The 16414-nt window shown below is 41.0% G+C and overlaps 1 protein-coding gene across 4 annotated transcripts in view; it reads right to left on the reverse strand.

Annotated features, from left to right (window-relative positions):
* TMEM266 (transmembrane protein 266) overlaps window positions 1–16414 on the reverse strand; it is a 125347-nt gene that overhangs the window by 16702 nt on the left and 92231 nt on the right. For all 4 annotated transcript variants that reach the window (XM_074966064.1, XM_074966063.1, XM_074966065.1 and 1 more), the window contains one exon: window positions 13122–13308. In XM_074966064.1, the coding sequence (XP_074822165.1) occupies window positions 13122–13308 (187 nt within the window). The remainder of the gene's footprint in view (window positions 1–13121; window positions 13309–16414) is intronic.

Below are 16414 nucleotides of genomic sequence, written 5' to 3' on the forward strand. Positions count from 1 at the left end.
AGGCACCAGCACTAAGCTGGCAGCAAAAGAACCGATGACAAACAATGCCATTCCTCATCAGATGACAGTCTCGAAGACTTTGAGGGCAATAAGCAGTTCAGAATGGAAAGCTGTCTGGCAACTTGGAAGTTGTCTTGTTGGCTCAGTTCAGTGAATGGTTGCAGCTGATGGCTAATCTGGTTGGGGGAAAAGCAGCACGCATTTGTTTGGTTATTAATGTGGATAAAACTAAGTCCATGGCCTTTAACATCAAGCAGAATGCAGCTCCAGATTACAACCCACTCAGTATTAACCTGTTCAAACAGGACATTGAAAAGGTGGCAACTGTCAAAAACTTGGGAAGCACCGTAGACACTGGTGTAGGATGCTTGAAAGATATGGGCCCTTCAGTGGCCTCTGTGGCATCAAGATTGCTACGACACTGCGGATCTACCATATCACAGTTATACGAACTTTATTGTGTGCCAGTGAAAGGAGGGTGCTGAGGAAGGCTGAAGAGTGGTGGATTGATGGTTTCGATTTTCGTCGTCTTCATCAGCTCCTCCATATTAAATGGCTGGATAAGATCACCAGTGAGGATATTTGTAGCTGAAACCAGCAACCACCTCCATCAGCACTGGTTCAGTTTTGACAGCTTTCTTGGTACAGACGTATTATAAGAATGGAAGAACAACAAATTACGAAGCATGTTTACCAAGGAATGCTACTACATAGCCAGCAATCATGTGAGTGCTGAAAGGTTCAGTGGGATAACATTGCTAACGATGGACACAGACTGAACATCCAGCCAGACTGTCTTAAAGACCTAGCTGAAGATCGATCTGTGTGGTGCTCGATCTATGTCCCTTTGGGACTTGCCTTGATGCTAATGATGAGACAGCAGCTCAGGGCTAGAAGAATAACGAAGGGGTAGGAGCTACATATTAATGTTTTTGTCTTAGAAAAGGCTCCTTAAATAAGAATGCCCACATTCAGAGCCACACTGCTTGTCAGGTGACAATTAATTCATGTGGATCACAGGGTTATATAACCAAGCCTCAGTTTCCACAGGGGCTTCCCTGCTCACCTGTGTATTTTTAGAGTTAAGGTCTGTGAGAAGCATTGTGCTACTCCGTCTTTGGCCAGCAGTGCTCCCAGCAATCCTCAACTTGAGTTCACATGCAAACAGAGAAGAGGGTTATAGTAACGGCCATATAGTAAGGAAGCAGACTGATACGTACCATAGTGCATACACAATGTAAAATAAAGCTTTTGGTATAACATGGCTTTTTGAGATCACATTGACAACCCACAAAAGTGAGTTTCCCCAAAGACTTCGCAGCTTCATATGTTTCATTCTCCCATGACACATTGGTACTTCACACTTTAAAAGCATTGCCTCTCTAGTTAAGGTCCTGGTCCTCACCTACAAACAGTATTTAGGCCCATCTACCTCTGTCTGCCTCTCATTCTGTGACTCAGAAGAACAGCTGTGGTCAACAAGGACTTCAGTGAACAGAGCTCAGGCTATCCTTCATGAGTATCTGGAGGCAGAACTTTCGTTGTGGCAGATCCTTGGCTATGAAACATCTTTCCACTGGGATGAATCAGTTGTATAATCTGCAGAACATGGTGTGACACCCATCTTTTCATGCATGCATTTTCTTTAGGGAAGAGTATGATACCACTAGGAATGTGACCCTTCTGACAAGAAGCTGTTCAGGAGAGGGGCTTGCATTCAGGGGGCATTACAGGTGGGATTTTTCAAAAGTGCTTAGTGTTGATCTAATTCTGTGCCCATTGAAGACAACAGGAGTTTTACCACTGAGTTCAGTGGGAGCAGATTTGGGCCAACATTGAGCACTTCAGAAAATTCCCCCTTCCATGCACTAAACAAACTTACACAGGAGTGCCTATGAACTATGCTGATAGCACTTTAGAAATTATACTGTCCTACTTACTTACAATTCACCTTTGGCACTTCAGAACTTTCTGATCTTAACCATCTGAACTTCCCCTTTTCCCAAACTCTGGAACTGACCCCATTTCCAAACAAATGTTGCTGTCATCAATTTATTATGAAGTTACCTAGAGCCAAACATCAATAGGGTCATGTCAATGCCCTCTCCTCTGTGCTATACTGTTCATCCTAATGGATTTGAACAAGATGACCTGAGTAGAATTTCACAGTCCCTACCCTGGTGCCTCCACCAAGTCCCTCTTTCACTCTAGTGACATGGAACATACCTGTCAATGGGACAAGGGTGGGTGGCTAACAGTCTCCAGGGGAGACTTCCTTCTGTTTTCTATGCAATAGCAGATTCTCACATTAGTGACAGCTGCAGTGTTCACAAGGCTTTTCCATTCACACGGATATCCAGTCCCTGCAGAGACTGGCTGTGCATATGAGAATTTGGGAGGATCTGCTGCATCCATCTTGACAGAAATGTCAATGTTAGTAGCCACAGGAGACAAGAGAATCAGTATGATTCAAAATCAAAAATACATCTGAGACGTAGAAGGGTTGTTGGTTTGGGAAATCCTGAGACACACTGCCTTTTCCTTTATCAGCACATATTGCTGTAGCAGAAAAAGCTCTAAAAATGACAGCAGATGACTTTGAGGGTCTTTGGCCCCAGTTTTCGCTGATAAATCAACTGTGTGTTGATTTAATCAATGTGTTATCGGACTCTGCTCTAAATGAGGTCAAGAAGCCCAGTGACATCTGTGGTAAGAATATTTTAAGAATTTAAAAATCAAAAATATACTTTGATTCAGAAAACCAGAGTTTGCTGTGTCATGCCAACACCACCAGTCACTGACCTAAATGCTGGTTTTTTTGTTAGGGCTGGGGTTTTAAACAGTGCCCAAAGGTGTGTCTACACTTCAGACTCAAAACACAGCAGTGTAGATATGGAGCCCAGGCTCTGAAACCTGGGGAGGGAAGAGGGTCTTCATAAGGCATGTCTTCCCTAGTATTTCTAGCCTTTCAGCCAAAGTCCCATGAGCCCAAATCAAGTGACCCAGGCTCTGAGACTCAGCACCCCAGGTTTCTCTTCACATTGCAGACATACCCCATGTGCCGTAGGAGCAAAGGTCCCACTGGATTTCAGTTCTTAAAATGATTTTCAGTGGGACCTGTGCTTCTAAGTCACTTCTGAAAACCTTACCCTCTGTTCCTTCTACACTGGACTCCAGGCTACCCGTTGTCTGCAGTTCCCTTTTATTTCAGTTGGCTTTGTGGGTGCTCATTAGCTCTGTAAATCAGACCCTATGACTGCAGAATCTTTGTTTGAACTTAAATTCCCTGACGGTATACCTTCACCTGTCTCCTACACACTTGCAAGGCAGCCACAGACTTGAGGCAAGGAGGTTTAACTTTGTACAGATAGTTAAATGTTCACTGCTTCTCGAAATGCAAAGAGTGTCTTCCCCGCTATATTGTTAATAGACATTTCAATAACTACACACTATATGCATGGAGGTTCTGTTTTAAGGACTGATTAGCATGACCCCTATCCATTCTTGTGAGTGGTCACTGTATGTGGATCCATGAAACACTGTGTGTTCTAAATCAGACACATACAGAAAAGCCAAATTCTCAGTCTTGAATGGACAGAGCGAGGTCTAACAAGGCATTTTAGTGTGTCAGTGCCGTGCAATCAAGATGATGTTAGGTCTAACAGTCAGCTCAAAAGGTGTATACGTCTTTCCTGGCTTTTAAAAAAAACACGTAAGTAATTTCCTATTGTCCCTTGCAAAGAAAGCTCCCATCAAGTAGCAAGGATGAAGACAAACAAACATACAAGCACCAAAGGGAACTGGCTATTTGAAAACCACATTTGATTCATATAACTGAATTACCATTATCAGAAACAATTAGTAAAATCCATTTCCACTGTAATGCTTTAACTTTTCTGCCTGCTTGAGAATAATCCTAATGGAGCCCTGTAAAGCACTGGAATTTTTCATATCCACTAAATGCCATTTTCTTTACTTGCTTTGATAAAGACGTACATAAATGTAGATACCAATGGGTACAGCAAGTGTTCGTTTTCACTAAACATGCTCATAAATTTCAGCAGTATTACCTTTTCCCCAAAGGTAAAACTTCATTGCCAATCTCATAAAAATGGAAATTTGTCTAAGAATGTCTAAAATAATCCTTCTGCAATGCAAACTAACAGAGATGGGATTCTCTTCTCCTGGCCTAGGGCTGTGTATTAATTTAAAAACTATGTCAGTATTGTAGAATTTCAAAGACTGCAATGATATATGCAGAAAAATATGGAATTTCCACCAGGGACTGTAATTCACATATTATGGGACAGATTAAAGAATAATAAATTTGGAAGGAAGTATTAATGACTATGTGGGGCACTGTGAACTTGACATTCCCTGAAACATGGAACTTTGTATCTCAAGCTTTAAAAATTATTTGTGCCGGAGCAAATCTAAACAGAAAAGAAATAGATGTTATTCTAACCACGATCAGTTACATATTGTGTGAGTCAAGAACCTGACAAGAAAAACTTCCTTTATAATCTAGAGATGAACAGTGAGAATAAGTTTTGCTATTGCATCACTGCTCTTTTTCTGGGAGGAAGAGAGGAGAGAGGGTAACATCTAGAATATTTCTTTCACTATTACGCAAAGAATGTCCATGTGATTCCTAAAAATGACTTACCAGCATCATTTAGCATTTATATATAGCAGTTTTCTTCCTCAACTCTTTACAAACCAACCTGTTAATTCTCACAACACTCCTGTAAAATAGGTAAGTATTATTATCCGAATTTTACATTAGGAGAAAATGCGTTATTCACAGAGACTGGCAATATGAGAGCTGAACTCTGGAATTCCTAGCTCCTTACGCTGGTGCTCATATTATTAGTATGCACTCTGCTGTTGATATTCACCCTCCATTGTCATTGTTTAGGTGTTAAGGTCAAATTTTTAGCCTCCATATTTGTCTAGTAAAAATCTTTCCAGCACATAAAGTCTACATTCAGGACACGTTTAAGAGGAAATGTTTCCTGCATCTCTTGGCCAAACTGGCTTGGATATCTATCCAACATTAGTACACTTTCCACACAGCTTTTCCTACCCACAACAGAATTCTCGGAAGTGGCCTACCTTGCAGAGACTAAAACATGCCAATTAAACAATAGGCCTTATATTCACAGACTTAGTATAAGAATTATTCTGCTATGGAGGCTGAACAAGGCTGTCACCTCACAGAGGGGACAAGCATGAGGCATATTGACAGGGCCATTTTGGAACACTTTCATAGTATGGTATGGACAGAGCACTTCACTCTCCTCAATGCCACCAGGAATTAATTCACTTTAGAAACAAAGGAAGGCAAGAAACAGTTGTGCAATAACAAAACCAGTTTGAAAATGTACACTGAAAGTTACCCGCGTTGTCAGTGCAGAAGGTATTCTCCTGGTGTATGTATGCACTGTATGTCTTTGAGGAAGTCTGTGTCTCTGAGGTGCTATGTGTAACATGTGATGCAGGGTTACCTGACTTATTTTATTGAATGCTGCTGAAAAGGTTCCACAAAATCCAGTGTAAATACCACAGTGCAAGCTAGAGCTGCCCCCGAGGAGCTTTAACTTATGCACTGTCCCATAAAACTCACATGCAGGGAAATGAGCAGAAGTCTGAATGCTTTTTTATTCTGTAACGCCGCATGGTAAAGTAGTTGATACTGAATGTTTCCATTGTTCCTTATGAACAAGGGAAATAAGATTTGCTTTGGCAGGAATACCCAGTTTTCCCATGCACTAAGTTCTTTAGCCAGCTAAAGCCCATTGGTTTGACAGAATTCAGGGCCCTCCAAACCTGGAAAGATCTTGAGAGGCCCACAAAAATAGGTTTGTCAGAGTCGTGTACTATTCATGCCATTCCCTACCTCAGCTGCTATAGGCATTCCCATGTATTCTTCATAGGTCCTAGATGCCATGATATGAACCACCCAAATGTACTACTCTGGTCAGAAGTGGTTCTGACAAGATAGAGAATTTAATGAAGAGGGGCATAGTTGGGAGAAGATGTAGATAAAATGATTCCTAAGACTGGTTGACTCACAGAGGAGTTTGCAAATACAATCTTTGGGCCAAAGTAGCACAATCATGTATAGAAACACACTGTGGGCTTGCTGCTGGACAAAGTAAGGGCTGTGGAAGGCCCTGCATTCAGCAGAATTAGTGCAGTTTTGGGGTGCGCAATGGGGCAAGAATGCAGAGTATGTGTGAGTGCATTATCTGCCCTAGTATGTAGACAGGCTTACTGGTATGTGTGGGAAAAACAAGGCATCTGGGACTAATGGGATTTCCCTGCCCATGCTAGATAGATAGAATGCCCCAGCTGCTGTCGCACTTTGGGCTACTGAAATGCCCTTTCTTTGTCCCAAGAAATTACATTCAGATTTCACTGAGATCTATTCTTTAGAAACTGCTATTGACTGCTCAGGAAATTTCTGGCAGCATGCCAAAACAATAACTGACAAAGCAACAACAGTAGCAGCAAGATTATACTGGGACTGCCTGGGAGACACGGGAGCAGTTGGTGGGAAGGGGAGCAGGAATGGGCTGGGTTCTCTACAGACACACCTGGATGGGCACATGGTCCCAGTGGCCGACCCAGCCTTCTCCAGCTGCCAGTTAATATAGTAATTTGTGCAGCAACATTGACGGTTCAGGATTCAAATCATTGATGATGCATGATTCATCAAATCATTGATGATGCAGGATTCAAATCATTGATGATGCATGATTGGAGGAGAGTTGTTACATTTGTGCATAACAGGATTTGGTTTAACCTCTTTCCTTTTAAAAAATAATGGAGAAAATTAAATCTACAAAAACGACATTAAAATAATGTTATTTAAGCTTGCAAAGTTTAGCACTTGAAAGGTAGTAAATGTCAGATTTACCTTTGTGCGTGCAACCTTAATATGGCCCCCTTGTGCGTATGCTTATGACACAGTTTTTAATTACATAATCACAAACTATTTTTCCATATGGCCCCTGCTTCATTCAGTGCACCAGGCAACCTCAGAAATGGTGTTTCCAACTTTAGGTTACAAAGTCAAAGACTTGAAATGTTATTTTAACATAGAGTCTTTTGTACACAATATAAGATTCATAATGAAAATCTTTCCTTTACATTTTCAGTTGATTCCCTTGAAATCAGAGATTAATTGTAGATTTCCAACAAGACCTCTTAATTCTAACATAACAGTATGATATTCAGGAATAGAAAATGTAATGGAGCAATCATTTTTATTATTTGCTAAATGTATGTTTTCAAGGTTTCAGTAACAAGCATTAATATCTATAAGACCTATTGCAACCTATTTGAATTCACTATAATTTCAGCAATTGTGTTTATACCATGTAAAACTTTCTTCAGTTCCAAATGTAACCCTCAAGGAACATATGCATAAATTATAAAGTATCCTCCTGGGGAAACCTCTGAAATCTGACAAAAAGGAGGATATGCATTTATGGGGCAGCATACAAACAATCCACTTTCTGCTTTTTCTAAATACAATTTGAAAGCTCAAATAATTATTGATGTAGACACAGCAGCAAAATGAGGACCGATCCAGGCATGGAATTAAGTGGCAGGCCACAACTTTTTATTAAACTTTAACATAAGGGTGGGGTGCTACTCGCCCATCACCCATACGCTCTTATATCAGGTATTTCATTGGTTCCACTGCAGGGGTTATAGGACTCCTTACCATATAACCCATAATGTGGGGTAGGCTCTCCTCAGCCTACCTCAATGACTCAGCATTCTCTGACTCCAGCACCCTTCCACTCGTGAGGGGGACAGTGGGTGCAGCAGGGTGGGAACCTCAGCCCACGAGGGCTACAAGGTCTGACCCTATCATATGAGCCCAAGGCCCATCACCAAAATCCCAGCTCTCCTACCTCTGGGAACCATTTATTTTATTCTTTTAACCGTACTGGAAAATGGCCGCAAGTTGCAACGTATAAACACCAACAGTTAGGTACTATGCACATTCATACTTAACCCACTATGGCTCGAAGGTGCTGTGAGGAAGGCAAAAAACTCCATGGCCCTCCACAACTGGCCCATGGGAGAAAAAATTCCTTTCTGACCCCCTAAACAGGCAATCAGCTAGACCCACAGCACCTGTCAAGCTGGGTTCCCATTCCTAGTTCTGGTAGATAGGATGGGCTGCTGGAACAGAGCTGAAAGAGGCTCCACATGGTCCCTGTGCCGGGTTAAATCCTGAAAGCTGGGAAATGCTGGTCAATCAGCACCCCTCTCCCCTCCGCTGGCCAATGGATGCCAGAGACTCCCAGGGGAAGGAGCTACCTATTGTCCCCTGGTGAATGCCTCCCTCCCTTGCCACTGGGACTGTGCCCCTTTCACCACTGTCCCCATCAATTTCCCCACCCACTGATGTGCGTGGGTGACATATGGGTAAATTGTGAGTGATATAATTGCAAATTAATAAAAAGAAAAAACAAAAACAAAAATGCCAAAATATTTAACTTGTTTCATGGTTACTAATTCAATATTTAGCAAAGAACAGAGAATTATTTGACAAATTTTGGGAGCTCTTTTGGGCCTAAACCCTATGCATACTGAATTCTGTGTAATTTGACTGAAAGAAGGGTTCTAATTGAAATGGATTAATATTGCAATTCTCCCTTCTAGAGTTAGTGACCATCCCACAAAAATTATCAGGCAAAATGCCAGAGGGGGTCTAAAAAGCACATGGAGAAAGAAGAAAAGAGATTGGAACTGGTTTAAGCAATTGATGTCCATATAGTCACAATAAAGTTAATAGATTTCAAGAAGGCAGACTTTAGCAAACTTGGGAGTTGGTAGGAAAGATTCCATGGGAAGCAAGTCTAAGGGGAAAAACAGTTGGCAGTTTTTCAAAAAAACATTATTAAGGGCACAAGAGCAAACTATCTCACTGTGTAGGAAAGCTAGGAAGTATGGCAAGAGACTACCCTGGCTTAACCCAGGAGATCTTCAATGATCTGAAACTCAAAAAAAAGAGTCCCACAAAAAGTGGAAACTAGGTCAAATTACAAAGGACGAATATAAACAAACAACACAAGTATGTCGGGACAAAATTAGAAAGGCCAATGCACAAAATGAGATTAAACTAGCTAGAGATATAAAGGGTAAAAAGAAAACATTCTACAAATACATTAGAAGCAAGAGGAAGACCAAGGACAGGGTAGGCCCATTACTCAATGAGGGAGGAAAACAATTACAGAAAATGTGGAAATGGCAGAAATGCTAAATGACATTTTTGTTTCAGTTTTCACTAAAATGTTTAGTAGCAATTGGACTTCTAACTTAATGAATGCCAGTGAAAATGAGGTAGGATCAGAGGCTAAAATAAGGAAAGAACAAGTTAAAACTTACTTAGACAAGTTAGATGACTTCAAGTCACCAGGGCCTGAAGAAATACATCCCAGAATACTCAAGGAGCTGACAGAGATACCTGAGCCATTAGCGATTATCTTTAAAAAGTCATGGAAGATGGGAGAGATTCCAGAGGACTGGAAAAGGGCAAATATAGTGCCAATCTATGAAAAGGGGAATAAGGACAAGCTGGGGAATTACAGACCAGTCAGCTTAACTTCAGTACCCAGAAAGATAATGGAGCAAATAATTAAGAAATTAAACACATAGAAGATAATAAGATGATAAGTAACAGTCAGCATGAATTTCTCAAGAACAAATCATGTCAACTCAACCCAATATCTTTCTTTCATAGGGTAATAAGCCTTGTGGATAGGGGGGAAGCAGTAGATGTGGTATATGTTGACTTTAGTAAGGTTTTTGATACTGTCTCACATGACCTTGTCATAAATAAACTAGGAAAATGCAACCTAGATGGAGCTACTATAAGGTGGGTGCATAACTGGTTGGAACCATTCCCAGAGAGTAGTTATTAGTGGTTAACAGTCAAGCTGGAAGGCATATCAAGTGAGGTCCCGCAGGGATCAGTTCTGAGTCCAGTTCTGTTCAATATCTTCATCAATGATTTAGATAATGGCATAGAAAGTACACATATAAAGTTTGCGGCCGATACCAAGCTGGAAGGGGTTGTGCTTTGGAGGATAGGATTAAAATTCAAAATGATCTGGACAAACTGGAAAAATGATCTGAAGTAAATAGGATGAAATTCAATAAGGACAAATGCAAAGTACTCCATTTAGGAAGGAACAATCAGTTGCACATGTACAAAATGGGAAATGACTGCCCAGGAAGCAGTACTGCGGAAAGGGATCTGGGGGTCATACTGGATCACAAGCTAAATATGAGTCAGCAGTGTAACACTGTTGCAAAAAAAGGAAACATCATTCTGGGATGTATTAGCATGGGTGTTATAAGTGAGACATGAGAAATAATTATTCTACTATACTCTGAGCTGATTAGGCTTTAAATGGAGTATTGTGTCCAGTTCTGGGTGCTACATTTCAGGAAAGATGTGGACGAATTGGAGAAAGTCCAGAGAAGAGCAACAAAAAATGATTAAAGGTCTAGAAAATATGACTACGAGGGAAGATTGAAAAAATTGGGTTTGTATAGTCTGGAGAAGAGAAGACTGAAAGGGGACATGATAACAGTTTTCAAGTACATAAAAGGTTGTTACACGGAGGAGAGAGAAAAATTGTCCTCTTTAACCTCTCACGATAGGACAAGCAATGGGCTTAAATTGCAGCAAGGGTGGTTTAGGTTGGACAGTAGGAAAAACTTCCTGTCAGGGTAGTTAAGCACTGGAATAAATTTGAATAAACCTACGGAGGTTGTGGAATCTCTGTCATTGGAGATTTTTAAGAGAAGGTTAGACAAACACCTGTCAGGGATGGTCTAGATAATAGTTAGTTCTGCCTTGAGTGCAGGTGACTGGACTGGAAGACCTCTTGAGGTCTTTTCCAGTCCTACAATTTATGATTCTATGATTCTATTATCCCAAATCTTTTGAAATTTAGTTAATTTCTTTCATCAGCTTTAACATCATTATGTGGGTTATATACTCATGTGGTAGAAATGTTATGGAACAGATGCTTCTATTAGGTCCAGATGCAGAGTAAAACCCTGCCCTATATTGTACAGATAAGTACCAGCTAGGTAAGATTCCAGTCCCTGGAATGCTAGAAGGGGACCCCGGCTAATATATCTGCTAGTACTCCACAGTCCCCTTGACCTGTCTTCCTCTAAGCCAACAGAATAGGTCACAGGCCCACTGTACCACCGGTACTCATGCCTCATAGCTTTGCAGCTTAGACATGTAAAAGAAAAACAGAACTTTGCCCACAGCATATATTGCTCCGGTTCTTGCATCCTCAGTTTTCATAGCTGCTTTCATCCAAGCACAGCATTGCACCCAAGTCATCTATAGCTTTTTGAGCTACATTTTGACTATGAAGAGACTATAATCACAAAGTGAGCTTCACTTTAAGTGTCTGGTCACTTGCACATCCCTACTGGGTAATGTGCAACACGCTGGATAAGCATGGCGACTGGTGTGTCCCAAAGATTAAAGTGCCTCACTGCCTTGTCAGCAAGACAGTCACAAAACAAGCATTGAGGTGACATGATAGTAACAGCAGTAGGTTTAGTCATGTCATGCATCGTATGAGCCGCTGCTGCAGTATATGAACCCCAATAAATGTTCTCCTAGTGAAGAAGTCAATTAAATATATTTATCTCTTTATATTCATACTCTTGCTTCATAAATACCAATACTCTTTAGCAATATACTGACTTCCAAAAATTGGTACAGAACTCTTTTTATAACCAGGGCCATGTTGTAACACACAATGGGATAAAAGAGCTAGAGGTACCTTTAATACCTGATGCACGTCCAACAATCACAATGCCACGTTCTATGCCTTTGAATGTATGGTGAGGGTACCATGTGAACAAGATCCTGTTTCCATAACAAGAACTGTGCATTGTGAATTGTACGTTCACAGCTCATGTCATGAAAAGGCACCTACACTGTTGGTGAACATATTACTTATTCCCTTTCAGCAAGCTGACACATGGCATTACCCTCCTTCATTAGCAATATACAGTGCACGGTTATGGGACATACTAATGTGAATAGGTCAGAGTGCTAGTCTCACAGATTCATGCTCACACCAGGAAAAAGGTAACATCTACAGCCTGTACAACAGTGAAGACTAGATAGATCTCCTGATTTAGTTCAGGTGCGTAGCTATTCACCACTTCCCCACACTGAATACGTCTTTGTTTTTACTGTTTGCTAACCCAGTGTTAATGTTCACAGAATATTATACAGCTCCCAGAATACTACAGAAGATGCAGGGTTTCTATGGATCCCTATGTTTAAAATTAGGTACCAAAGCGAGGGTGCATAATTCCGCATTTGGGTACTAAAATCAGACACATTCATATTAGGGATGTGTGTATGTTTATATATGTATGGTGATTTGGAGAAATAGGATCTTCATCCTAGGTGACCATGTTTAAAAACTGGGCTCGTTAGCACAATAGGTCAAATAAATCCCTAATGTAATGGTGCTGACGACATCAGGGACATATGTGGCCCAACATATTTAATTTGTTACTATAAAAATCCCTATAAAGAGTGTTTCACTGTAAATATTTCTATTTGACTATTAATAAAAATATTTTGAGACCAGGTTGCTCCACAGACAGACAAGCAGATGTGAGATGTGACATCAATTCAAAATTGCCCTGTGCCTGCTTCAAATCACAGAAATGTGGGTGGTCCCAAGGCTGATAATGTTTTCCAGTGTTCCTCCTGATTTCCACGCTTTTATCACTGAGCGAATAATTTTTTGCCAATTCTGACTTGGCTGCTGCACTTTAGTGCTTGTTGGGTATAAGCATCAAAACCATGAAGGAGAGCATCATAGTCATTTTCTTCCAGGGTCAGTTTATTGGCTCTGGCTGGAATTTGTTCACAAATAGAACATCTGCCACTTTGAAGCAGACCTGGCTTCCTTGCAAATGGGGAAGTGCAGTCTCCAGGGAATGTAATCAATTCACTTGCAAAATGAGAATAATCAGTGAATTCAACAATTCCATGTAAGGTAATAGCAGAAGTAATTGGTACTATACATAGCACTCACCTCGTGGTGGTCGTAACTCGGTGATATTCTCAGTGGCCTCATCATCTGAGTCTCCAGTTGCCACTACCTTATATCTATTGCTGCTCTGTTTGCTCAGCATGTGGGGTACTTGCAGTGCAGCCTCCCTCTCAGCAGCTAGGTCCAGATCTTGCTGAGCTAGGTGGGCTCTCAACTGCCTAATTTCAAACTAGGGGAAAAACAACATAAAATGATGTGACACAAGTAAACCCTACCCGGAAATCATTATTCCCCAGAAATATGGAGTTTAGATTAGCACCCAAGCTGTTGCTTGGTTGCTTGGATGTTGATGGTCTTCTAAGAAAGGTGGAGGGAAATTGTATTAATTAGGTTTGGAAATACACTTTGGGGCAGTTTCTTAAGAGAAGAAATTCCCTAATAAGTGTGACCTCCAATACAGGTTTCACTGTATAATCATTTCAACCATCATTCAGGGTGATTCCTGTTATTGACACACAGCTCTAATATCTGGACTTTGCACTAATGAATTCCATGGAGGGGATTCTCCCCACTGCACCAAGGACCTCCTCCCTCAAACAACTGAACCACAGCAGTTCTGCTACAGGCAAGGCCCTCTAGAACTGCAGGGAAGGGGTCAGGATTTGACCTATTATTGCTATTATTTTGAATAAGCTACATCCTATGCTGGGCGGCACTGTGTACAATAGAAGTGACAATGACCAAAAGGCAGAGAGCTAGACTGTAGCAATCTCAATGACAGAGCCAGTATATTTCCCTGTGTTTGACAGACACATGCCTCCTGTGATGCAAGAAATCTCTCTCCTGGCAGGGACAGGAGGGGTCCTCTGAATCCTCATTTGAGGGCTGAGGATTTCTTCACTCCCTCCTCTGCATTACAACCCTCACACCTAAACCACCACAATTCTGAGGAAGGAATGCATTGAGTTGCAACTCTTTCAAAAGATGGAGACATACGGTGGTGACCAATACAATTCTAATTACACACAATGAGAGGGAAAGAAAATTAGTGAAGTGATAGGTTAATGCATTTCAAATTTCCAGCATTGTGCCTCTTAACTGAAAAATCTGAAAAGACTTTGCATGGCCAAACAGCGTGCACACTGCAATGCACCTGTCACTACACTTTCATAACTGAAGGGAAATTAGCAACTTAGCTCTTAAAAACTTGTGTGTAATGGCATGTTAGCTGACTGAATATGGTTCTGGCTTTCGTCTCTGAGATGCTGACTCAAATCCGTCTTGCTGTCAGATTATACATGTGGTGCTCCTAGTTCATTCCATGTAAGGCAGGACTGTTAAAAAGCCATGATTCAGCAAGACTGTCAGGCTACCAAAGCAATGGTCTCCATTGATTTAGTACGAACACTGGATTAGTGGTCAGCTATAGAGAGAAGTGGGCTCTTCCAGGTTGAGATTCATGTATTACTGGAGTGGGAAATGGACAACAGCTTCCCTGTACTGAAAAAAAGATACCAGACTGGCAGCCCTGGAGACTGAAGTCTTCTACCCACAGTACAGGGAATGGCACTTGGCCTGTAAGACACACATGTAAGGAGTGAGGGAGTCATTTAGTCTCTATCCCCTGTCAATCCTTGAGCTCTTCACTAAAACTTCCAACAAGCATATTGACAGTAGTGGTTTTGTGGCTACCTATTAACTAAGGCCATGTCTACACTAGCACTTACGTCAGCAAAACTTTTGTCACTCAGGGGTGTGAAAAAACACACCCTTGAGTGACAGTTTTGCTGGCATAAACGCGTGTGTGCATAGTGCTATGCTGGCGGGAGATATTCTCCCACCAACATAGCTATCGCTGCTCGTTGAGCTGGTTTTGTGATGTCGATGGGAGAGCTCTCTCCCATTGGCATACAGCAGCTACATGAGCAATCTTACAGTGGCACAGCTGCTTTGGTACAGCTGTGCCACTGTAAGCTTATAAGTGTAGACATGACCGAAGAAACGACAGGACTGGGACCCCCAACTCCTTTCACAATAGCTTCCTACTTCAAAAGCCAGATGGTGATCATGACTTTTCATAAATGCCAGTTTGGGCCAGATATGAACCAATAATTTGTAGGTGAAAGTTTTTACATTTCATTACCAATCCCCTGACCTATCCATTGCCTGTACAGATCTCTCTGTTTTCCAGCTTAGATACTACCATGAGCAGGTGGATAACAGAGTTTCAACTTTTAATACTGAATCTTTACAAGAACATGAACTAAAATAGTGCAATAAAATCTCACAAAATTTCATCTTTAAAATAACCACACAAATCATAGGTAAGAAACAGATTATGGGGAAGATTTACACTGGCATGAAGAACAGCTAGGTGCCTAACTCCTGTTCACTTTCAGTGGGAGTCCTTAGTGCCTTTGATAATCTCTCCCTTTATTAATAATATTGAGAATCAGAAACCAAAGCACCAGCACTAATAATAATTGAAACAAAAAGCTTTAATTTAGTAAAGATGCTGTTCTTTTTCTTTTAATCTTGTTCATGACTGACTGGAAAACAAAAGCCAACTTTGATTTCAGCTGTTTCAGAAAGCAAACAGATTAAACTATTTACAATAAGTAAACAACATGGGGAAACCAAGGCACGGCAACTGACCCAAGGTCACACAACAAATCTGTGGCAGAAATGTAAATAGAAACTGGATCTCCAGACTCCCACTTCTGTACTCTAATCTCTAGACAATTCCACTTCCTCAAAGCAAATATTTATAACCTAAATTGGAAAAATTCATATCTTGGCTGAAGATAAATATTTTGACTGTGAGTGAAACTGGAGTGACAAAGATAGTGAAGAACAGTAATCCAGGTGAACAGTGCAATATTGCCGAGAAAGTAAAACAACAGAAATAGCTTTACTGCCATCTTATGGCCAAAGGACAAAACCACACACCAAATTGCCAGCCCTGCTAAAATGTGCACCTATGTACAGTATTTCTACAAAAAGAAAAGGAGTACTTGTGGCACCTTAGAGATTAACCAATTTATTTGAGCATAAGCTTTCGTGAGCTACAGCTCACTCAGATGAAGTGAGCTGTAGCTCACGAAAGCTTATGCTCAAATAAATTGGTTAGTCTCTAAGGTGCCACAAGTACTCCTTTTCTTTTTGCGAATACAGACTAACACGGCTACTACTCTGAAACCAGTATTTCTACAAAGCATCTAGTTTTATCTGCCTCAGAAATCTGTACTTGATGTCTCTGGTAGTGTGGAAAGTTTCCCTCCCCTGTTTTTGAGGCATGAGAAGCATATACGGGCCTTATACACTTCCCCAACAAT

Source organism: Natator depressus, chromosome 10 (assembly GCF_965152275.1).
Source record: "Natator depressus isolate rNatDep1 chromosome 10, rNatDep2.hap1, whole genome shotgun sequence".
NCBI lineage: Eukaryota > Metazoa > Chordata > Testudines > Cheloniidae > Natator > Natator depressus.